We start from the raw sequence: 26,756 nt of genomic DNA, 5'->3' as shown, positions 1-26,756 counted from the left end.
ACTCCTGGTAACTATTTTGTCTCAAAACTCCACCAGTTACTTGTATGGTTTGCAAAAATTTTCTGACCTACCAGGGTTCTTTTGTTTCTATACCTGATTTTTCTCACTTATGGTTGATAAAATTCAGAAGTTTAGAATAGATTTATGGTAAATTTGAAGCAACGATTGAACTGATCTCTCAATCAAATAGGAAAATCGACCTGTGTATAGTCAACTTTAGGCTGTGTACATACACTGTATAATTGGCAATCAAGACAAACAATTGCGATAATTGCAGGTGAATATCTAGCATATGTACAATGGTCCCCCAATGTCATTCAGAGATCTCTCCTGCAAGAACAATGAAAAGCCACGCAGGCAAAACTGTAACTTTCTTTATTGGGGAGGGCACAGTGGGGTGCCTTCCATTTGTCCTTCCCTCCCCCATATTCTTATAACAAAACAGCGCTGTATGTACAGCACTCATTCTACTTTTGCTTGAAATGATCAGGGAAGGTATTCATTTACTTTGCTACATTGCCAGTCTGTATGATATCCCAGCTGGAGTCTTTGTAAGATAGAGGCAGCAGTACCAGTTATGGTATGTTAGCTATAATGTCCAGGAGAAAATCATTGCAAGGTCTATATTATTATTATTATTATTATTATTATTATTATTATTATTATTAAACAGGATTTATATAGCGCCAACATATTACGCAGCGCTGTACATTAAATAGGGATTGCAAATGACAGACTAATACAGACAGTGATACAGGAGGAGAGGACCCTATACATTTAAAGGGGTCTGTTTATAAATGTTTTTACCCCAAACGCACCCAACTTTTAATAGAATTCTCATCCAATGTGTAAAATGTGTAAGTTTTGCTTAAAGTTGTTTAAACAGACCCCTATGTACATATGCCTGCAGAGGTTTGCTCCAGGGCTTTCTAGCTATCTTACAGAGGTCAGGACTCCAGCTGAGACACCATCAAGACTAAGGTTTTGTACACACATTAGAATAATGTCCTAGGTGAAAACATGTATTAATAGGCCCTATACTGTGCACATGACTAAGCAAAGTAGCCTTACACAAAATTAACTTTGCTTCTTCCTTAGTCATCAGGACAAAAAAAAGAGAAACTTCATCAATCGGTTCACTAACAGCAAAAAAACAAACAAACAAGTGGATATAAATGTGTGATTATTGTAATCCAAACCAATATAAATTACTTAATTGAAAACATAACTTTTTTGGTATTATGATATGTCATGCAAAAAATTGTAATGTTTACTGCTAACATGTTACAATACATAAGTAGTGGTCATTTATTTACAAAATAATCACATTCTGTCTGACAAAATCTCCATTTTCACCCTTTAATTATAATATTTTAACATGTTTGTAAAAAACATTATTTGTTATTACCTTTAATGTCCTGGTTCCTTATCACAAAAACACAATTAAAGACTCAACTGAGATGGATAGATAGATAGATTAGATAGATAGATAGATAGATAGATAGATAGATAGATAGATAGATAGATAGATAGATAGATAGATAGATTATAGATGGATAGATAGATAGATTATAGATGGATAGATAGATAGATAGATAGATGCTATTTGTATACAGTATTAGCTATGTTCTATCCAGGATACAATAATTACACAAATCCTTTATTTCCTTTGTTGTATTGTAATTAAGGGAAATCCTTTCTATTCTCTAAATGACCCTAATGAAGCAAAGGTCTGCTCAGGATACACATGGAATGATACTGCTTTATCTGCAGTAATTGGCTTAAAGGTTTTGTCCTCACCTACGGTGGTAAGCGGAGACAGAGGAGGCCGAGAGGCTGGCCTGGCTGTAGATCGGAGGTCAGCCCCCTCTGCTGCACCTGTCAGACCTAATCAGTTAGTAATGAGCTCCAGGCAGTGGCATCATTTTAACACAAAGTCATTAGACACAGAGTGACCACAACAGACACTGACATAGGGGACACTTCCTGCAATTTACTAACCACATCCTTTTTACTGCTCTCTTATTGAGATGAAAGCAAATATGAACTACATTATGTTATCCGTCCATCCATCTATCATGATGGTACACAAGTCAGCAAAATATTAATTATAAGGCAAACACAATCCATAGAAACACAATATTGATTGTTTTAATGACTTACACAATACAAATATTTTTGTCTACATTGTGCTAATACTGATCCACTAAATGTTCTATAAACCCTATAATGAACATCAGTTTACCCCTTACTATTGGTGATCTCAGTTATTAAAACAGAAATTGATTGGAAAGCCAACACTTTTTGCATTATAAGAGGAACAGGAACAGACAGTAAATCTACACATGTTGTGATTACAGCGGATTTAGGCTAGCCATACACTATGTACTATTTATAATCAATTCAAATGCTGAATCAATAATATATCAATCAAACTACTTATATTTACAACCCTATTTAGAAATTTTTGAATAATGTTAAAAAAGTGTGCAGGATGTTGTTGCACAGTGTAGTAATAAACTGATTGCAGTGGCAGCCATTTTTAAATCATTCTTAGTAGTGTCAAGCACAAAGCATCATTGAGAGCCCCAAATCCAATCAGCCTATGTAGGGGCAGACATAGGGAAGTGTGACGTGTGCCACTGTACAGGGGCCCCCACAGGAGCCTAAAGTCAGTTTAGCGGGGGGGCTCCAATTCAGTTCTGCACAGGGACCCACTGTAGGCTACCTCTGCCCCTGAACCTATGTACAAGTTATCTGAATTTGATTGGCTGTTTCTTTTTATATTTCTAAATATGCCAAAGATGCTGAATTTCCTCTGCTGTCTATTTAGCAGTGCTACCAAATATTCATTAAGAAATGGCCCTTTCTTGATAAATATATGAATGGCTTCCTTTAGACCCACAGCATTTCAGTGGTACTGAGGTCTGTTCTGTGACTTGGCCACCCTAAAATTTAAATCTGATATATGATCTGTTTGAAAATTGATATTTTTTCAAATTTTTACTTTTAATTATGTGCAAGGCTCTTCACAAGTTAATATAGCCATTAAGTGAAGGTATAGTATGTTTAGTGGATAATTGTTTTATATCTTTTCCATACTAACTCGGTCTTTTTGTGGTACTGTATTACAATCAAAGATCCATTGATTGAAAAACCAGGGGAGGAGTGCTCAGTAGCCCTATGTAATTACTTTTGATATAAAGGGGTAATCCATCCCTGTTGTTGAGAATTTTTATTCAATAAATGTAATAATGAATCTTCATTCAATGAGAACCCAGTCATGTTTAGATAAAATAATTCAACTGAAATGGGTGTTTTGCATGATTGAATATGTAAAACTAACCTTCACTCAATTTATCCAGTGAAGATTCTCAGTTCTTTTAGTAAACCATTCCCACTATATAAACCCCACAGGGAGTGCATGGTTTTTTATGGCTCACCCAACTCATAGGCAATGGTTTACCAAAGTGAACAAAAAATGTTCACTTTGCAAAATAAATTTCATTTTGCAACAGAATTTACACCTAGCTAATGAGATAAATCTGTGATGACTTTTTTTATTTTCTTGCACATGTTTGTTTGCTAAGTGAATGTTCACTACATTCCCTAAACCAAGTAAAATTTCCATTGCAAAGTGATCAAGCTCTACCCCTTTAGTAAAGCAAGCTCTTGGACTATATTGTAAAATGCAACCGTAAAACAAAACCTTTATATAACACTGAAAAGCAAGTAGCTGAGTTATATATAACTCCAAAATATACATAGAGAAAAGTTTCTAAAACATTAACATAAATTAATTTGTCCATCAATCTGATGTATAATACCTTAAAAAAATATTACAAAAAAGTTACATCCACTTTAAGCATTCCAAACGCGTTTTACGTATTTACCAAGTTTACTTTTTCACCTTTCTTCTGCAGAGTACAGATATTTGTCAGTGACAATCAGATGTGTAGTGCAATGCACTTTAAGGAAAACTTTCACAGGGCATCCTGTGAAAAGATAACAGTAGTAATGACAGTGATAATGTGTCTTTAGTTGGGGCTGCCTGGTCAGGGAAAGTGATTTTAGTGTGAGATGCCTTGTTTCCTGTCTAGCACTGGTATAGTTTGCTGTTTGCGGAGGAGGGAGCAAAGCTCTTGTCCCTGCTGAAAGCAATTCATCTGTAATCTCCTTTTTCTTCCCCTGTTGGAGTTCTATTCATATTCTAATCACAGATTTTCCTTCCCCAAAAAAAAAAAAAAACTGAGCCACTTTATCATCGCTGAAAAGCACTGGCTTTTCACTTATAACATTCACTTCCAAGACTTTAACCGTACTGCTTGCAGGATTTTGGAGAATGCTTGGTTCTCTGCTGCTCCTCTCTGAGCATGAAGATGATCACCTGCTATAAATTGTGCACAGGACTGAAAACTACATCAAAAGAATGAACTACGTCAAAATCCAACTTCTGCATTAAAAGACAATCCTTTCAAATTGCTTCTTGTTGCTTCTAAATGTAATATTGCCTACCAGCTACTTTCAACCGAACCATGATCTACAGGGCTTTATAAACTGAAATATTAATATATTGATTTATTAAATGATACTCTTTTATTACAAACAGCATTAAACAGCTCTTTAAAGTCTAGTAACCCAAAGCAACCACATTTAGTACCCTGAAACGTATGTAGAAATAATTTTCATAGGCTTTAATTGGTTTTGCACTTTGCACACTGTACTTGTCTGAGCCATTAAATTCAACTTGGATAGACAAGGCAAGATAATGACATGCAATGTACATTATGCATTATTATATATGGTTTGGGTAGACGGTAAGGGCTAGACTAGAACAGCCAGGTTTTTTTTTGCATGGATGGAAGACAAGCCTGTAAAAGTTTAAGTAATAAAGGGTTTTATAATAGAAAGAAGGGGGGTTGAAGTGCTGGGATTGCGTAGATTTAAGCCCCCCTTTTCGGAGGAAAGTCTTTATTATTCAAAACAGCCCCACAATGGGCTTCACATTGAGCCTTGCCACCTCCCCATCTGACTACCAGCCATTCATCAGACAGACTGGCCTATCAATGACATGTCTCCCATCAGGGCTCCTATAAAATGATGCTTTTTCCCATGCAACATCAGCAAACATTGTGAGTGGTCTGTCTCTGCCCCACTGGATTACCAAGTGTCCCTTCTTCCACTGCTTGTTCCCAATTCGCTGTGTCCATTGCTGAGTTACAGGGGTCAGACATCCCCAGGATTTTGGTCTTGTGTACTGCCCATGGGAAGAGTATGCATTGTGGAATACTGGAAGAAACAGATATGGACTCCACAGGTTAGTAAAACCACTCTCTACTCTACCTATCCTCCTATATACAGGCATGCATTAACTAATTCAGCTCTGAGGAAATCCAACTTTCTCAGGACTCATTAAATACTTCAAAGAACCCTACCCCTGAATACAACCTACCTATTCGGAATGTCACAGATGCACTTTGCAGTTTTAAAAATACCAATATGTTTATTTAAAAGGAAAAAGTAACAAAAGTTGTCATTACAGCAATGTTTAAAATATAGGATTTGAGAGCTTATAAACTAGGCTATGACTTAAAAGTTTTACATTTTCTTCCCTAAGTTTGCAAAAAAAATATTAGCTTTTGTAAACGTGTGAAATGTTGACATCCACAGTACATCATCACTTGCTGCTCATAAGCAACCTGTACTATACTGTGCCTGGACACCTGTTGTCTGCAGCTAATGGGATCACATTTAATTTACAGTAACCTATGTAGTAAAGAAATAGAAGAGAACAATATATATATATATATATATATATATTAGAGTGCATGAATTTTTATCAGACAATTATAATGCAAAGTGATTTAACCACTTGTTACTCCTTCCTACTTTATAAGTAATATGTACTCATCTTCATTCCCGAGCAATATATAGTCTTTTACCACCATAGTGTTGCACTGTAATTATACTCTGATACATCATTGCATTAATCTCCTCCATTAAATACTCAGAAGCCCAACCATAACTAAATCTTTTAACAACATCTAACTTTATGCAGGTTATTAACTCAGTTTTTATGCAACAATGTCACTTTCCTCAATAGCAGGGGAGGAATATTAAGCAGCATTATAACCCAGCCTGGGATAAAGTTGTTTCTACACAGTCCAGCTTAAATTAATTGAGATTAAGCTGTTCTACGGAGCCATTCATACTAGGACAGAAATATATTATCATAATCATGCTATTTAAAACACAACAAAAGACCTGGAGATATTTAACAAGCAGGGCTGAAGTTTTTTCCCCCTCTGGAGTCACATTTAAAGTGAATGATATACCAAGTTGTGTTAACGAATTTTACCGTAAGGCATTTCATATAAAAAGGGAGGATAAAGAAGTCCACTTAAACTTTTACAGATAGATACATTTACAATAATAAAGATTTGGTGTACATGGTGGGTTTAAAAAGCAAAGTAAAAACATTATTGGGTTGATTTATTAAAAAAAAAAAATTTATAAAAAAAGTTTACACCCATAACACAAACATTTTTGTAAATATTAATTTCAGTAATCCAATTGTGTGAAAAGCTTTTAATACTCATGTAAATAGAAAAGGAATTTGCTTTTCACATGATTAGATTATTCAAGTGAATAGTCACACAATTTATTGCATGAAGATTGACAACTCCTTTAGTAAATCAGCCTCAGTGATATGATATAGTTTTGTTTTTTTATTTGTATTTAGATAAACATGTCAATAGATAGATAGATTTTATATTGATTGAATATAATTTGAAAAAGTATTGAAGTTTACATTAACTGTACAAATACTGAATGCAATTAATATTTTCTAGGTAATTGTCCTTTATATTATATTTCTGTATGTTAGTAACTGAAACTATACTAATGGCACAAGCGATAGATGTAAGAATAAATGTATAACTATATACTAAATACTATATAACTATATATATCTGTGTATGTGTGTGCGTTCACATTCAGATGTGCATTACCCTAGGTATCAGCTGGTGGACAGTGTTTTTGAAGCCCCTTTTCATCCACAAGTAACAAGTGTTAGGTGCAGCAAACTGGTGATTCTTTGGAGCACAGTAGGCAGTCACCAGTATAATCTGTTTAATGGCTTTCCTTAGATCACTATATTTCATTACATGGCTCTTCTTCAGTCCGCTGATCTAATTATTCAGTAGAATGTTAATAACACAGCTGCAGCTAGCAGCTTTACTCCCCATGGAAAGTTTCACACTAAGCATACCACAATATACACATTGTTGAGTCTCATGGCATAGACATGGCATAACAGGAAAAAGTATAATACCAAATAAATAAATGAACAAGTATATAAAAGCATACAAGGATGTGTTAATAATATAACTATATGTATTTTATTAAAAAAACAATAAATAATAATTATTATTAATAATATTAAACTTGTTAGATAGATGGTAATGTAAAGGAATATTAGTTAAAAAATTGAAAATGTTTCAGTATACATTTTTTACACTATCCTCCACAAGAATGCACATATATATATATATATATATATATATATATATATACTTATGTTGCCCTAGTTTGAAAACATTGTATATTACAAAAAATAGTATTTGCTCTTTCGAGTTCTACTTTAGAAGGCTAATAAAAAAAAAAAAGAAAAGACATTTTTAATTTAGTTCCTGTATGGAAGAACCTTTTGCATTTAGATGTGGAAGGCTCAATATGAATTTGGCACAATAAAACAAAAATAAAAGTTACATTTGCCTTTTATTCAAAGCTGAAAAAAAACAATCAAAAAGGTCATTACTTTATTAAAAATTGACAAGTCATAATAACTATAACCTGAAGAGTTTTGAAAACTCCTTTGGAACATGTACCCATTTCCTCAAAAGGAAAATCTTTTCTGGCTGCGAAAAGGGCAATCAAGATCAACAATTTGTACCTAGTTTGAATTTTTGTTCCACGAACAACAATTAGCTAATTCCATGGGTTTCTTTGAACTTCTCATCTTCTGCACAGTAGAGATTCAGGCGACATTTGCAAGAAACAACAGTTTGGAGAAGTTACTTTTGAAAGTTGTGTGTAAAGTTTGCAGGGGCTCGTCTCCATGGTAACCATCCATGGGACAGTTGTCATGGATACCATTGGGTGGTAAGAGATCAGCTACAGCAAAATATTATGAGTTAGCAGTTTTGTGTGAGCTAAAGACACCAGGCGAGCTGTTTCTTTGAGAAATAAAAAACTAACAAAAGGGATTGAATGCTGAGGCAGTAAGATCCAATTGAGCATGCGTCTCGCTGCATAAAGCAAGATTCCTGCGGCTTCTGAATAAAAAAGTCTGCAGAACACTCGGCGCTAACACGCTTTACAACCAGAGGCCTAGGAGGTCTCAGAGCACCCATGTAATATAAAGCTTGCCATGGCACGGAGAGGGGTGTCAGGAGCTTTTCTGGGATAACATCGGCTTTTGGATCTCTTTTCCAATAACGTGAGATTTGACTGCCAATTAAAATGCCCTATATGTAGGATACACAGTGGCTTACAGAAAGCTAGCCCACATGGGTGTTCAAATTCAGATTATAAATATTATATTCCTCCATGTGACTGCACGGGAAACTAAAAAGAAATTTAAAATTCTTGTTATTTACATCCCAAACACCGCTGTGTGCTAGCCCATAGCAATAAAGTGTTACATTCCTGTTAACCATGCACAATCAGAGACATGTTAAATTTACCATTATCTATTATCACTTTAAGAACATGTAATCCCAATCCTTAAAATCCAATATGTAATTTAAAAATGAATTTTACATTTTTTTAATATGCAGCTTTTAATAAAATACCTGCAGATCCTCCCATTAAAGTCCTTGTTCAGATATGTTCTGGTACAGGGTTACAACACGCACCAATATTTGTTCATTTCAACACATATTATGCAGGTTCGGTCACCATGTCCTGAGAAATGCCATGCTGGAGTGCATGTAGCAAAATGGCTGTAAGAGAACTGAGGTGCAACAAAGATAATAAATGGTTAAAACTAGTATTAAAATAAATCAGCAATTGTTTATAATACAAAGTTCTTTAGCAAACTAAAAAAGTTCTCCAAGAGCTTCCCTCTAGTTTAATTTTAAGGATTTGTACTCTTGTTGATAGCTGACATGGTACAATCAAAGTAGAATTTATTTACTTATTGAATTATTGACATAAAAGTGGTTTTAGCGGAATCCATAGTATGAAAATTTCAAGTGGTTAAGGGGATATGGAGGATATGGATATGTAACTAAGAGTACACATCAGTTAAGATTCACCAAAGCAGTGTATTAAATAATTTCCTGTATATCGTGATTATTCATTGAATATGAACATGCAGAATTGTCTGATGAACAAAGAATCATCCAGATAAAGAATAAGAAAAAAATATGCAGGATGAGTTTACTCTTCTACTTTGCATAAGGATGCTTGTGGTGGTTTACTAAAAGAGAAAATAATTTAACTGTAAAATGTTATTGCTTGCTTACTTTTACATAGGTAAGTGTTGCTCACTTTGATTATCCGATCACATGCATAGGAAATGAAAAATCAGGATAATTTGCAGATGATTGGTTTAAATCAACCCCATTATCAGCATTGTTTGTGTAGTCTCTTCTCCTAGTTTCTACATTCACGCTAAAATCAGGGACTAAGTGGGAGGCCTAATATTCTAAGAAAGGTGTCGGAAAGGTTCTAGCACTATAGTAGAATTAATTTAAAAAAATCTCATTTATGGATTGCATACTTCTCCCCATCCACATGTTCATGTAACCCAAAAAAAAACAGTTTACTTTGATAGGATTTTTGTATTTATTTATTCATCTATACACAGAAACCACATTTTCCAACACCCATCTGACTTCTTACCTCCTAATCACATAAAAAAATGAAAATGCCCCAAAGCAATTCTAAACTTAACAACAAGTATGTGAAATATTTCAGTTTATTGCTCCTTAGGTAAGTTGACTGCATCAATTTTCCTTTTTTCATGTTTTTCGTTATTTTAACCTGGTAAACCTGCCAGTAGCAAACATCCCATCCTGGGGTCATAATGCCCACTTACTGTACTGTGTTTATAGAGGAGCAGCATTGTCACCCTTGGCTGTTGTTCTGATTTTGACTTGACACCTCACAGTCTCATCCCTAATAAATAAATGTGGGGTTTTGTACTTCACAGAAGAAAGCAAATGCTATTGTTTGACATTTTAGTGCACATAAAGTTAAAAGGACCTTGGAATTCTGGCTGGATCAGTGATTGTTACATAGTCTGAAAAACAGAAAATTAATGCAGACACCCCATCCTAAGGTCTGTGCAGGGCCTAGATTTTCATTACCCAGAATTATAATTTGATTATCTTAAGTGAAAATCTAGAGATTGTCCCAATATGTTGTTTAGCAATCTACCATGCCAGATCACTAAACAACCCACCGCTAACTGAGACTATTGCAGTCCATGCCGCAGTACCTCCTGCTTGTTCTTCTCCCTTCAAAAAAAAGAACAGGCTGCTCCAAGTAGCCATAAAAGCCTGCCTGTAATCATAGCTAAAACATTCACCCACTAATATCATTAACAATCATTACAAACAACAATGATTAAGCTATGGGGATGTACAACTATCTTGCAGGCAGATATAAATAAACACAAAGACTACGAGCCTTGGGATGTTGGTAAGTATCTGTGGAAGGGGAGGGTGGATTTTGTTAGGTCATTGGGATGGGGGGTTTAGAATAAGTAAGGACTGGTGAAATGCAATATATTTCACTATTCTTTTGGCTCAGAAGTTGGTAACATAGGACCACGAGCGGGCAAAGAAAAGTTATCCAATTGCCAAATACGCCATTTTCTGTACAAGTGTCACTTGACGTGACTTTTACTCACATCACTCAGAATGTTACCACCTTTTGTCACAATTATGTCAGCAGTATCCAGTGACAATCATCTAATGTTGTGGTCCAGAAAACAAGAATACTTGTAATTAAACTGTAAATGCTACTGAATAATTATTTGGCAATTATTTATATTAGTAAACTAACCAACCAATAACTGATATCTGAGCAACAACTGGTGGAGAAAACTTTCCATTCAAAATGCAAAGTAATGTAATTTTGGCATTTTCTCCATCAAACCCTACATTAAATTGAATCTGTAACCATCAGCTTGAAGAGTTACCTGACATAACAGAAATTGATTTTTTTATATTTACATTTTTATATTTTTTATATTTACATGATTCCATTACCAAACATCTGCACAGAAACTGTCCAGTTAGGATTGATCTGTACCTTGGAGCCCATGTGACTGCTATGGGGCCCAGAGAATTCTGGTTACACAGTGATTTACAACACGTGGCAACTTCATTTTGTTTAGATAAATACATGTAAAGTTTGGAAGACTAAAATATTGCTACAATTATTATTTTTGGAAGCACTGCCTAAAAGATGGAAATTAGGCATAAGACACGTTGATAATTTTACTGTGAGGGGAGGTCAGAAATAGTTTGGTCACATTAGCTGTTCTAATAGCGAGACAAGTTCCTAGGTTTACCTTATAGGATATAAATTTTGAATGCTCACTTGTTTTTGTAGGAGCTGTCATCTTCATCCTTTCTTTGCAACCTAGAGCTGTTGATTTTCTAAAGGAGCAGAAAATGATTCCTTTGCAAAGTGAGTGTATGTGAGTGCCTTAGCTACAGTTGTATTCACTCTGAATACCCAATAGTGTGTAAGGGAAACCAAATTAAACAGAATTTTTGCTTGTACAGGATAGGATGATTATGTGATCACAGTTTAAAGAAAACCTGTGCTTTCCCTATTGCACAGCTCCTTTTTTTGTGGTCCCTTCAGCTACTTATAGTCATCCTCCATTCGTTTCACAACTACTCCATTGAGCTGGTGGAAGTTAAAGTGAGGAAGTCTTCACTGAATGCTGAATATGAGCAATCACCAAGCACAGGCACTGTCACATAGAAACTCTGTACCCGGAAGTACAGGGGATGAAGAAGAGGGTGGGTTTGTCAGGCTGGTGGGGACAGCATTAAATGATCTTGTTGCTTTGCTTATCGTGGCCTTCGTTCCTATTTACAAAGTGGCCATTCACAATTTAGAATGATTTTTTCCTTTTTATGTTAATATGGGTTTCTGTACACAGGTGGACAACGTAAAACACATGAAAGATCAGCAGATTCCCATTTAACTCATTGGTACAATGTGGAAACAGTTCTATTGCTTTGACCTGGTTTGCCTTGAGGTCCTACTAAAGCTGTATATAAATTTACAGATGCTAATATCTATGTTCAAATCCATGCATTGGAACTGCTTTATATTCTAATAGAGAATTCTGCATTTGACAACAACAGTCAACAAGCCCTATTGAGTTGCTGTACAACAACATATGTGCTTATTGGGTGTCCTGACATTTCACTGCCTACCTGCTTGTCTAGAATCAGTGATTCACTGTGTAAAAACAAAGATATAGATGACAGCTCTGGAAATTTACACCCTTAACACAAGTCATTAGGACCTGATATATTTCTACCCTGACAAGATTTCTTTAAATATGGTGTAATTATTCATTGAAAACGAGGACACTTCCAGTAATAGCCCATTCTCCAAAGAAGCAGAGTAATACAAACAGGGACATGTCCTGCCAACTGGAACCATTTTTAGTCTCATGCTTCTCTGGACAAATCTTTTAAAATTGTCCTTTTCTGCCTGTTTCCAAACAACTTGGAAAGAAATGTTTTATCAGATAATTGCCATTTACATGCCAACACTATAAGTGTTTACAAAGTAGATTAATGGGATGAAAGTGATTTGTCAGTGACATATTGTTATTTATCATGTTTACAGGAGACAACTAATATAGTGGGTGCTATTAGTGGAACAGGACAGTTAAATCTGAAGTTTATATATTATACACCTATACACCTACCGTTACATATAATACTATTGTGTGATCAAATTTCTCACGCTGCCTATCAATACATAAACTTTACCTTAACCTGAGTACAGATGATAGACTTTCATCTGAGACAAACATTAATTAAATGTTTGAAGCGTTTGCACAGCTGTCCCCCAATGTTGTATAGCAATATGCTGTGTAGATATACAGTGTATATAATTGTATTCTAGTATGGGGTTATGACCTGTAATATTTCAGTATTGGAGTTCTTTTTATTTAATTCTACATGCTTTTATGTATTGTTCTTCACATTAACATACAGACCAAACTGTCCTGCAAAAGTAGCAGCTACAATGGTTGCAACAAACCATGTAACTTTGTAGGAATAATAACTTTCTGGAAAGGAAAGGTTCTTCTGAACATGATTTGGTCATCGTAGGCCTATATATGAACCTTACTAAACACAGACACTAAAATATTTAGTGGGTTAGATTTACAAAGATTTAATCTTGTTTTTTCCATAAGTTTGTGGACATCTGACCATCAAATCTAAACTATTTGGCCTAAATTTATGCTGGTGCCATCTCAAATTATGGTTTTGGTGTTTCCAGTGAAAGCAGTGCGTTTATTTAACCCCTTATTGGTCTTTCATATGAAGGGCACATTTGAAGTCCAATAAAGCGTTTAATAAAGGAGACAAGAAGGAGCTTGCTAACTTTCAAAAGAGATTCACATGGGATTCTGGGTTCCCAAGGCTCCTAAGACATTGAATAATATTACACATTAGCACCTGCTGATTGCTGAGGTCATATTAGGTTCTTTTTTGATAATGACAGGTGGTCCTTAATAAGAATCTGTCCCAGTATGAGAAGCTTCAGATAGCAGCCGTCATTCACTGCCTTTTGAGGTGAATAGTTCTGGTGAAACAATATTATTGTAGGTGGACTTGACTAGGCCTATCTTCGTTGCTCTGTGACTTTAATGTGGTGTGAATCAATTTGTATCTGAGATATCCTTTAAGGAAGTATGCTTTAGGACTGATTTATTGTAACAAGTTTTCTCTCTTGTTTATGGTTGTCTACCTAAGACACATATTTAACATGAGAATCAGAGATTCATCAAATTAATGATAGGGTCAAAATGGAACTTTCTGTGCTTCATCCGACAATCTTTGTAGTGTTGTTGGAAGATATGAAAATATATTGGCTAGTTGTTTGTTTTCCACCCAGGAGCTATCCTGGGTGGAGTGTTTGTTCATATTTATAACTATAATGAGGGCATTACACCAGAAGCCCCTCAGGGGCAGGGCATAATATGAATGTTTCTGTCTACTTTGTAAAGAACTGTGATAAAAAGTGTCAGCATATTCTAAAATCATTAAAATGAGCAGCGAAATCAAAGAAAGAAAGAAAGACAGTAAAGGTTTCATTGCAGCAATTCAACATATATTAATCATAAAGCAAAAACATCAAGGTATACAATGTAGTTAAGGTACAGTCATAAGTTTACAAGATTTTGGTCTGTCCCAATAACGTCATGGGATATCTGACCCTATGCTATCCTAGCTGTAATGATCACATAATGTACTGTATGTGTAAAAGCGTAAGCAAATTCAATGAGATAGTGTTGTGTCTTTAAAAATAATAATAATAATGAAGATATATGTGCATGTTGATACAAATTATTATGTAAATTTTAATATAAAATAGACTGTTTACTGTTTCACCATGGTAGTGCGCTCATAAGGTGGAATGCTCCATAAGTAGTAATTATCGTTCCAATTAAATTTCTAGAATAAATATTGTGTGATTAATTAATGGATCCACAAATAGACAGTATATCATACAATATTATAAAAATATATTAAATGTATTATTTTTGTTGATACTAGTGGTTGTAATGCGGCATGCCCCTAAGGGTTTTCCGAGGAGTAATAAGAATCATAAGGTAATGATAAGGGTCAATAATAAGGAAATAATAATGGAATAATAATGAGTCAATGATAATTGATAATTGATATTTTCCTTGCCTGCTTCTACATTATGTAATGCAGATACCATATTTGAGAAACAAGAGGGAGGGGATATCAATTAATACCTTATTTTAAAATGAATGGCATAGCTAATGCAGTATGTCAGTAGCACTAGCACAGCAGTTTCTATTTATCTGATATCCCAGTTTGTAATTTTAATATTTTGATCCTGCAAATAGAGCTGGTATTTTTTAACTTCACCTAACAAGGTACCAACATTGTTCTGCAGTGACATTGCCACTTTGTCCATTTGGTATTTTTACATGGCAAAGTCCAATAAAGTTGCCAATTTTTAAGCAGATACAGCAAAATTTATTTTTTAGGACATTTAGAACAAATGAAAAAGACAACCATTGCAATTTTAGCTTGACAGCTTGGCCTGTTAGAGGAAGTGGGAAAGCAAATGATTTCTAGAAAGGATTAACAGGTAATAAGTCTATGATAAGGAGTAACTAGAAAAACAAAAAATGTTATTGACATACTGCTTCCCATATGTAATTTTTGAAGACAATTCCTTTCAAAGAGACACTGTCACTAGTATATATCAAGTGCTTATGTAGTGTTTGATCTTTCCATAAATGTATGTTTTATGCATTTGCAATGTGCCTTTGTTTAGCAAAGCCCCATCCTGGGAGTGTCTAATCACTGTCTATGCTCACCCAGCTCATTTGCCCTTCCTTCCACCAACCTACAAAACCTTCTATGTAGTGCTTTACAAAGTCCATAGCCTTGTAACTACCTGGACCTCAGAGGGGCTCAATCTAATGTCAAATTATAATTATATGTCATAAAACAGTCTAGGGTCAACTTTGGGTGTTTAAGAAAATTGCTTCTTTGGGGGAGAATTAGGATGTATACCCTGTACATCTAAGTATAGGGGAGCCTAGGACCTCCTTTTGTCCCCCTACTTCCATGTTATAGTGATCACCAAGTAAAGGCTGACATAAAAACCCATTCTGTACAAAAGAGATTTCTTTCTGGATATATTCAACACAACTGCATGTGAATGAAAAAAATAAAAAAAAGGTCTGAAAGCTCTGTTACAAAAGATTCCCTGTTTCCTCGTAAGACTTAGGTCTTAGGTGGTATGTAATGAAGATAATTTAATTTAGACTTTAATACAAGAATTCTGCAGTCTCCTGTTGACCAGAACATCGGGAAGGAAACAACCTGCTGGGGCTATGAATGCTTCTACTTCTAAGAGCAAATGTCAAGTGTAATGTGGAAGAATTTTAACTATAATTTGACTGGGGGTCACAGGCAGACCTGAAATCCCCAGCCATGGTTATTCTAAATGTGGCTTGGCAATAAAATAAGATCAAAAGGTGAAAGAGCAATTATATATAAACCTATAAACTCTTCTGATTCATTGGCGAATCTTTACGTGTAACACATTTTGATATATTGGTTACAATACTGTTGATTTCAGAGATTTTCAGTTCATAGGTTAGTGTTAAAAAGGTTCTTTTAAGCAAAAACTTGTTTGTAAATAAGGTAGAACCTCTCTGGTGTCTCTGCTGGGAGGTTAACCCCCCACCCCCAATTCAACATGGTAATCACTGTAGTAGTGGGAAATCCAACATTTAGCGTTGTTGCCAGAGCAGAAGGTGAAGGGAAATATGGGGACATATGTTTTTTCGGACAATTTTCCAAAAGGTGATTTTTCCTTCATTTTGGGAGATTTGTTCTAACTTTGAGTCTCTGGGACAAGAAGTTTAAGAAAAATATTTACAATGGTACACAGCATACAAATAACCAGACAAGGACAGGTTATTTGTTCTCTACGCTAACATATGAATTAGATCCAAACATGGACGTCCCCCCCTTTTATGTAAATCAAACCAATTCTATGGCCAACTCCTATGCATTTAGAAATATTAAAGTGTTTTGAACTCCTATTTAAGGGAGGGTTCGGGAAAGCAGGATATTTTGGCGAAAAGCAAAGATTTCTATTCAATATTTCATGAATAATGTACAAGGTTCAATTTGTTGCAAAAAAAAAAACTCATGTATTATGGGAGTATTCCCACTTATATACATGAGATATGTATTATAACTCATGTATATAAGTGGGAATCAAATGCTGATGCTTTCGCCCTGTGGATGAAAAATACACACGTTATACATGAGTGCTTTTTTTATTGTGACAAATTGAACCTTGTATAATATTCAGGAAATATTGAATAAAAATCTTTACCTTTCTTGAACCCTTATATAGGAGTTAAAAACACTTTACCCGATTGGTATCCACAACTTTTTAAAACTATAGACATATATTTTTCTTACAGAACTTATACATGTTTATAACTGTATGTCTGTACGGTCTGCCTAATACAATTTTTCTTTACTCAAATGTTCAATTTATGTACAGGTAGACTGGTTGTAAAAAAACATTTCTGGGTGTAAATAGAAATATGAAACACATCATCTCATAACTGGGTATAAAAAATATTGCTTAGCCCTTGATACAGGGAGAAGTTATCTTTCAGACTGAAAACCAACTGGGGCATACTGTAACACTTTGGCCTGGGAGGCAAAATGAATAAATGGACTTTGTTAGGGTGAATTTGCTGTGGGCTTAGGCTGGGTACACACATGCAATTCTCATCGCTGGAAACGATCGTTCAGGATTGTTTCCAAGGACAAAGTTAACAGATGATTGAGCGAGCTATCTACACACAGCACTATTCTGTTTTATAAAGAGGGAAGGGGGAAGGATGAGCGACCGGCACCCCACTGTGCTCTCCTCCCTTGACTTGTATTGCGATTGTTCCCCATCAGTCATTCATCAATTTGTATGTATCTGTACTGTATGTACTGTAATGATTGTTGAAAATAGTAAAACATGGGTGTTCTCTTAAATATTATAGGTAAATAGGTCACACCAATAATTTGTTCATATCGGATAAAATGTAAATGCAAAATTGTGCCATCTTGACAAATAATCTTTATCATGGGGGAGGTTATTCAGATTAACCTTTTTCCTTCTTTTCTGTAGCAATCATTTTGTCCTTAGTTATTCGTTTCTTTCATCTTTTACCTCCCATCAGTGTTTTCTTTGTTGTGCTGTCATTATCCAGAATTCCTCAGCTGGCAAAAATTGCATTTTATTACATTTTATAGTTCGCCCTCACAGAATGAAACCACAGAGGTAGTTTGCATTTAAAGGTGTAATAAACAGGGATTCTCCTGAGCATCATTTGCATTTAAACTGGACACAAAACATAACCCCAGTGTGATTTAAAGGGAACCTGTCATTTTGCCTATATAGTAGCAGTAGCAGGGAGGTGAGCATTAATTAGAACCTGCACATTAAGATATAAGTACCAGTTATACAGGGAACCTGTCATTTTGCTCAATAAGGTAAATGTAGGAGAGAAAGTGATCTGTTATTTTGCCTTGAATTAATATAAGGCTTTGTTTCTGCCCTAAAATACTCTTTAAAACATGAGTATTAACACATGAAAAAGTGTGAATGACCCTGAAAATCCAAAGTCTAATAAAAGTTATATGTAAAATGATGTATGTATATTGAGAGTGCGATGAAATCTAAAGTGGTAAAAGTTATATAAAAATTATTTAAGCTGCAGCATTCAATATTTTCCCCTAATAGAGACACATTCATACAAGGACAGTTTATTTTTTTACTTACATATTTTAGGAATTGGGATGTTAAAGCAGAGGTTATTATAAAACCTAAGAGAGGAAGTGGCCCAGTAGTATGATAATTTTAATTTGTAATACCTTGAGCAGACTAGAGGAAAAAAGTTCAAACTGCATTGCTGTAGGTTCTGAATTGCAGTGCCGTCCTCCATAACAGCAACAGAACCACAAATAATTCTATTTAGGAATTTCATATACAGTATGTGTATTTAAACTATAAAAATGAACATTCCTTAGAAGTTGCTATTTTTTTCTTTACAGAAAGTTGGATTGAACGGTGTCTTAGTGAAAGTGAAAACAAGCGATATTCAAGCCATTCATCATTGGGAAACGTTTCTAATGAGGAAAGTAAGTGTTTTCATGAAGTTTTTAGGCTATGTTTAATCAGTGGTAAATCAGTCACTAGTCCTTTATTGTTCTCAGGCGTCCCACCAAGAACTGCCTATCTGCAGGAGATATACAAAAATCAAAAAGGAGAAATGAATCAGGTGATTTTTTCATGGAATGCTCATGGGAATTGATCTTAAGAATCAAATTGTACATACAGCTAACCCTGTTTCCTCATATTGGGCTTAAATTTATTAAAGCTCTCCAAGACTGGTGAAGATAGACTATCATGGGAGAACATGGGTAATCCAGCAAACTGGAAATGGATCTGGTCTAGGATTAAAACATTTGCCAATAATTAGCAAATGTTTTGTAAAAAATCCATTCCAGGTTCACCGACTATCGTTTGTCATTGCCAGTCTTGGAGAACCTTGATAAATCTGTAGAATCTGTATGAGTCTGTAGAAAACGTATTAGGTATGATAGACTGTGTCTGCCTGAAAATGGACTTTACCACAAACACATTACTTTCAAAGTTAAATAAATTACATTTTGGTTGATGATAAAATTAAAATTGAAATGTCTTCTAATACAGCTAGTCAGTAACAAAAATATAATGATAGAATATGAAAAAATATCATGGAAAAACTAAAAAAATAAACATGGAAAAAATTGGCCTGTTCAGCATTTAAAACCCAGGCTCTACCAGAAACAAATTTAGGTTGTGTCTTACCTAGAAATATGAAATTAAATGGAAATCACCCAATGAGGATGATATACGATAATGCTCACAGCTATAGGAGCTCAATGAGCCCACCATGTGTTTGAAATCTGAACAGTCTTTACATATCATACCTCCTTCCGCCCTCTTCCATGTACATCCAATGAACAAGAGTTTTGTGGAGGGAAGGGAGATCGCAATGTGAAGGGGATGGTAATGGACCAACCACCTGGCTATTTTCTAATCCACTGGGACTCAGAAACGTATAGTAAAATCTGTGTAAATATATAATCCACTTTACAGACAAATTACAACTTGCAGATTTTCAAACTGATACAGACAAAATGAAACTCATGGTCAGTAGATTTGCCAAGATGGACCCTCAAATATAGATTGTCACTGGCAGTTTTCTGGAGTGAGAGACAGTGATAAATTGTTAGAATCGGGATTACATAGTGACAGCTGATATAGGATCAGAACACAAAAACAATTTATAATGCATAAATTAAGTCTGGACCCCTTAGATCTAAGGGCTGGCAGCAATCATAGTTGACAATCAAGCAGAAGCTTAGGCCAGGTGGCAAGCGAAGGCAATTACCTATACATAGTGACAGGTCAGAATAAAAAAAAATATATTATGGTACATACAGGGGCTTTAAACCAAACGTAAGCCCTAATGTTTAATGTCAGGTGTGAAGCTGCAGCAAAACCACACTGCTGTACCTAATATTTTCCAGCAGATTAATAAAGTAGAGCATTTAGAAGAAATATGAACACCTTAGGAAGAATGCAAAACAGTAGAATTGCAGGCTGATGTGTACTTTGGTTACATTTTGAAAGCCATCCTTTCGTAAAATCATTTCTTGCTTTGATATTTTTTATACTGTTCTATTATCTAGCGTGCCAAATCACAAATCACAGTTGGGAAGTGAAGCTGTATTACTATTGTATAGACTGGTGTAACTTAAGTTTCTATGAAAAAATATGACAAGTCATATACACAAGTGCTAATTCAGTAAGAATAAAAAATCATTGTTGCTGATGTACTGGAAACTACTGATCTCCTTGTCCTTGGGAGCACAAGGACTGATTTAAAGACTAAAGCTACGTACACACTTCCAATTATTATCGTTGGAAAACGAACGGCGAACGATCCTGCACGATATCTACGAACGATCGTATAGCACCGATCCTGCACATACAGATAACGACACGATCGTTCGTAGATATTGTACACACAATAGATACGATCGTTTGAGCGATAGAGGAACTATGTGCACGACAGGAAAGTGAACGAACGTTCGTTCATTACGCATGTTCAGACCATGGACGATCAACGAACGATCGTACACACGAACGATGGTCAACGATCGTCGTCCAATCCGATCCGCCGGTCCGGTCGTTCGTTTCCAACGACTTTCCTCGTTCGTCGGCGTCGTTGGTTACTTTTTTTACGAACGATTTTTGCCCAATCGATCGTTCGTCGTTCATTTTGAACGATAAAAATTGGAAGTGTGTACGCACCTTAACTAAGATACTAATGACTGATTTTGAGGTTTTATATAAACTGGTATGATTCCTTGTGGTCAGTTTGAGATGAGCTTGTGATGCATTTGCATCTGGGAACCTCTTTTAACAAGTGTGTGTTTGATAATCCTAATGACTGTTGTGGTTAGCAAAACTTTGCACATCCTCCTTGCTCTTTGCACCGCCCTATTGAATAAACCTTTAAAAGGTTGTAAGTTTTGATATTAATCTGATTCTTTGCATTTTTTAGCAGATGAAGAGAAGGAAAATAGGGCATCGAAACCTCATTCCACTCCGGCCACCTTACAATGGTAATTATCTACATAATTGTTTTCTTTTTGTAAATGTGTAAAGCGTTAGGAGGTTAGGTCACCAAAACTGATGGTTATGTTTTGAAATACAATAATTACTGACCTTGTCTATGGTCTGTCTTCTTCTGCAACTGAATTCTGGCTAAATCACATACATATCACAAATGTTTTCCATTGTTTATAACGGCACATTGAAGTGCAAGACTATATCCCTTAAGACACCCCTGTACAGTCCAACCTCCTTGAAATACTATAGCAACATGCCTAAAAGAAAATTGAACTTTAGTAACTTACAGTAACAGTGTTTGAATAAACAACATATACAGCAACACTATTAATATACCTTTAATTATATAAAGCCATCCCTAAACTCCAATTAAATAACTTTACCTAGGCTGAGATGATCATCAGATGGTCATTAGTCTACTGCAGACTCTACCCAATGATCAAACTGCAACACTGTAGCAAATCACAATGGGAGTGACTAAAGTAAGGGCTAATCTGAGTCAGACAATTATGAACAAGCCAAGACCTTCACAGGCACCATGACGCGGGTAGCTCGGACCTTCTAGCCCATCCCTTATAAACACCATTGTCATAACTGCCTTCTACTACCAAAACTCCCCCTGCATACCAGCCACTCCCCCCAATTAAATACCCCACACAAAATCTTGGATTTAAATTGGCTGGCAAGCAGCCGTTTATTTAAAACACTAATAAATAAAGTTTAACTTTCCAAATAATTAATAAACAAATATCCAAATAAATAAATGCCAAAATAAATTACATTTTACACTTTGATAAGCATACATTAACGAAACTTTTTCTGTCCAAAAGAGGGCCTCTCACTATCGTCCAGCCCCTTTTAACATCTCCCATTCCTAATCTCCTCCTCTCCCACATTGTACACTAGCCCAGCCCCCTCTGGCAACACTACCTTTTTTTTTTCTTAACCCCTTAAAAGCTCTGGGCTAGGCCCCAGCACCCGGTCATGTAGGCACTGCGCCTAATTCTTACGGCTACGTGCCTCTCTTTTTTTATAATCATCCAATCTCTGAGCCAACATCCCAGACCTGGGGGAAATCGGTGATCTTTGTGAAATGGTTATAAATACTGGTAAGTGTTTCACTTGCCCATTCCTTAACATAAATGCACTTACAATAGAAAAAAATATTTAATGCCAAGTCCATTTGAAACAGTAGAATATAATATGGGAGGGTCTAAAAGGTACGGTTAAAACAGGTGTGTTTGAGTATAATATAACTTATTGCATCACAAGCTCATAGCTGTCTAGAGGATACAGAAGAGGGTTTTTCAAAAACATACTAAAAACTCATAGAAAAACACAGGGAGTATCCTTGCAATTCCCATACCCCATTCCACTAAACCACAGGCACTCTAATAATTTCTCCTAGTTGATGAGTTAGCTCTGCCTGAAATTTGCTATCACGATGAAGTACATTTCACCAAAAACTAACAATTTATTATCTGTCGGGCTCCATCCCCTGAATTGTGACATCACTTTCCCTTCACTAAATCAAATCTAATTACATGCACATTCCAATCACACACAGTTCTTTACTCCTAGCAACCAGCACATCAGTATATATAAAAACTGTTAAAGTTTAGGTCAATTAAAATTCCTTCCTTCAGAGAACAAACGAGGTTATACCGCAGCACATCACGGGAATATATAAACACGACACGTAGCTGGAGAGGCCATACGGTCCCGGTGGGTTATATTTGGCCGTGGAATTGACAATGGAGAGAAAAGATTTGTTGTGTTAGGTCTGAGATCATTAAACCCTGCAGGTATAAAAGCCTTTACTGCACACCCAGGCTAATGATGACCCCCGCTTTAAAGATGAGCAAATGGCTACGATTGTTAGCTGCCACTTGGAGCGGTAAGCAGAAAATGTCTTATGGGTAGAACAGAGACTTGGGGACTAATTGGAAGTTTCCTTATACTCTGCAACCTGGTTTTCTGACAGAAAGTTAATTAGGATAACAAACAGGGTTGTTCCTTCCATGATTTAAGTTGAGAGCCTCTTTCAGACACTTCCTCCATTTTGGGTGAGCCTATTGATCCAAGTATTAAAAAACTGTTTGTGTTATGGCATACTAACTAGTGGAAGCCTTTAACCTCCTCCACTGTGTTATCCAGGGAATTATTTTACTGGCAGTATGAGCCAACATAGTTTAGAATAGTGACATTATGATAAATAGTACCCATGGCTTTTATTTAAGGTGTACCTGTAAGTCAAAAGAGTGAAGCTAGTTATAAATCATAATGTGCACTTCAACTTTTTTCTGTTCTTCAGAAGACTTCCTGCAAATATAATAAAATATTTACATTTTGGGAACGCCAGAGTTTAAAACCTGTGATGATATAGACGCCTTCTATCATGGCTTCAAATTATTGGCTTGTTTCTCATGTGCCTTAACTAAAGTTATTTATTATTGTAGAAACACATGCATAGACAACAGGGTGATACTTATAAAAGCAACAGGTCACATTTATCTTCTATTACCCCCTCATTAAGTATTTCAGCAGTCAGAACTAAAGAAAAAATATCCAGAACTTGCAGAAAGTAATGTAAAGATATTTCTCCAACAGCAGCAAAATGCTTTAGTTTATAAGAGCAGGGGAGCACTAGAACTTTTTCAATGTTTTCTTTATTTTCTATGTTCCAGCAGGGACAAGAAAACACGAAGTCAGGGAAGTGAGGGCAAATCATCTAACAAACCCCTGAATAACAATATTCATTTACAACTTGTATAACTGGATTTTTAAGGTACTCAGAACAGATATGATAAAAATTCAAAAGATTATTTATTCATAAGAATTCTAGTAAAAACCACAGAATAACAGTAAAAACCAAACATGGTTCTCATTCCAAAAGCTAGGCAGAACAAGTGTTTGGCCAAACATATGCTTTAGTCTTTACAAATTAACATATTTCTGATTAAAAACCTTGGATTTTTTTGTGTTTTGGAAGGTTGGAAGAAAACTATGAAATTGCAGAGGGTGTCTGCATCCCCAGAAGTGCCCTATATATGCACTACTTGGACTTCTGTGAGAAAAATGACACACAACCAGTGAACGCAGCAAGCTTTGGCAAAGTAAGCACTAAATCTTCTCAGTCTTTACTGCCCTCTACTATAAATGTTTATAAAACCAAATAAACAAAGGTTAAAACTCTTTGTAGAGTTGACTATAAGCAGGGTATATGTTGTATGTGTTTTTAGAATCTGGAAATTGGTATATTGCTTTGGCACATGGAGTTTCTGGGTTAGAAGTGTTTGGCAAATGAGATTTTAGAACCAGTAATGCTGGCCAGGTGCTATATTGGAACATCCTTATCACACCTGTAAAATAAAAAAATCATAACTGAAAAAGTAATAAATAGCACTTGAAGAGATAAAATGTCCTATTTACCCCTAAACTTCCTAAATTCTAACCTCAGCCCAACCCCAACATATAGCCAGGTCATTCACAAGGAAAAGTGGGAGCAGAGGTCCAGAGGAGCCGACTAAAACCCTCATTCTTCTACAGTAAACCAGGGGGATGGCCGAAACTGTGCACCTGCCTGTTACTTCACAAGGCAATGTGTATTTGGTGTTTGTTGGGAGAAGCCGGTCCACAAAGTACAAATAAAGCAGTTTCTTTATAGCGCCTATATCAATCCCTGTGAATGTCGGTGAAACAAATTGGTGAATAGCCATTTTGCCTTATTGGGCAAACTGGAGCTAACCTGTAGATAGACTCAACCCTTGGGTGGATCTTTTTTTCCAAGCTAAAGTAATGCAATACTGAGACTTCAAAATGTCTCTAAATCTGTAAAATCAGTGTGGCTTATCATTTTCAAAACTGTTTTCTGTCCACAGTACAATAACATACTGATAGCCATAAAATGCATGACTGTGGTAGAGACATAACACTCTGTGGCCCATCTTGGGCGGCAACTTATGTGTTCACTAAAAAAAGAACAATGGATAATGCTGGTACTACAATAACAAGTTAAAATAAGTTATAAATACACAATATTGGACAACAGAGGCCTCAAAACTTGATTCTTGATAAGAAGCCCTCTAAATAGGAAGCCGCATTGTATAACATTAGCATTAAGATTCTTCACAGTGTAAAGCTTGACAAAAGACTCTGCAAAACATTCACTTTCTTACAGAAACTTCCTTTGATTTTCTCTTCTGTGTTGGCCGACTGCAACTTAACCATTCTACTCCAGGAGCCACAATCGGCTCTCTGCTCCATTTTAGAGGCCAAACTACTGGAAGGGGTTAAAAGAATTTGGCTATTGAGTCAAGGAATGTTAGATCAGTAGCTCTATCAGCATGGGGTGTTCTTACGGCAAGCTTCATTGAGTCCATACAAAAAAAAAAAAAAAAAAAAAAATGGGCAAGCTGTCTGTTCATTTATCAAACAGAGCAGCACTCCGTCCTACAACATTTCACAAAGTTTTATTTTTTTAAAGTGTTTTCTAAACTTCTGCTCCACAAATTCATCTGGTACAACAGCTAGATGAGAACAAGTTCCAGATCTTTGGTGCATATGTGTAAATTAGGAAGGGCTGTTGAAAATACATGGGTGAAGCATTCTTCTTCTGAATAGCCTTTAAAAAAATAAGCCCTCCATTTTCAAATACAATGAATAGCACAACATCTTGGAAATTCATCAAGACTTTGGCTTTATTTAATATTTTTTTTTAAATCTGAAAAGCTGAATGCATCCATCTGTTTGTCACATGTACAAGCATTTTTAGAGTAACACAAACAACGTGTGAAAAAGTGTTAGATTTATGAATTTGTGCTTGGGTCATCGAAAATATTACATTCTATAAACATCTTGGAATTCACATCTTATTTTATGCACCAAAAGAAAAAAAATTAAAATGAAAGCTGTAAGGGTTTGTAAATCGCAATTGTGGATTTAATGTGGTTTTCAATTAATGAAATATTGATGAAGACAATTTTCTCTTTTCAAAATAAAAAACAGAAAACCTTGCATATTGAATTTTCAGAGTATATAGTTACTGTTTTTTTTTTACTGCTCCTGTGGCTTCAGGGCACATTGGTAGATGTTACATCCGCTGTAAACTGTAGTTGGATTATGGACAGATTAAAAGATTCTAAACAAATGGTAAATATGCTTAAAAACAAGACCTCAGTAGCTGCTAACACTGTAAATGTGATTCATCCTCAAACTTCACATTA

At 35.5% G+C, this 26,756-nt stretch overlaps 1 protein-coding gene across 1 annotated transcript in view; it reads left to right on the top strand.

Moving 5' to 3' along the window:
• The first annotated feature begins 5,066 nt into the window (after positions 1-5,066).
• The window catches only part of RFX4 (regulatory factor X4), a 52,734-nt gene continuing 31,044 nt past the window's right edge, over positions 5,067-26,756 (top strand). Inside the window, 5 exon segments of the mRNA XM_072400409.1 lie at positions 5,067-5,167; positions 5,241-5,317; positions 18,900-18,986; positions 21,464-21,524; positions 24,524-24,647. Coding sequence (XP_072256510.1) covers positions 5,067-5,167; positions 5,241-5,317; positions 18,900-18,986; positions 21,464-21,524; positions 24,524-24,647 — 450 coding nt within the window.

Source organism: Pyxicephalus adspersus, chromosome 2 (assembly GCF_032062135.1).
Source record: "Pyxicephalus adspersus chromosome 2, UCB_Pads_2.0, whole genome shotgun sequence".
In the NCBI taxonomy this organism is placed as follows: domain Eukaryota; kingdom Metazoa; phylum Chordata; class Amphibia; order Anura; family Pyxicephalidae; genus Pyxicephalus; species Pyxicephalus adspersus.
The sequence above is the reverse complement of the archived record's forward strand: the minus strand, read 5'-3'. Positions and strand labels throughout refer to the sequence as shown.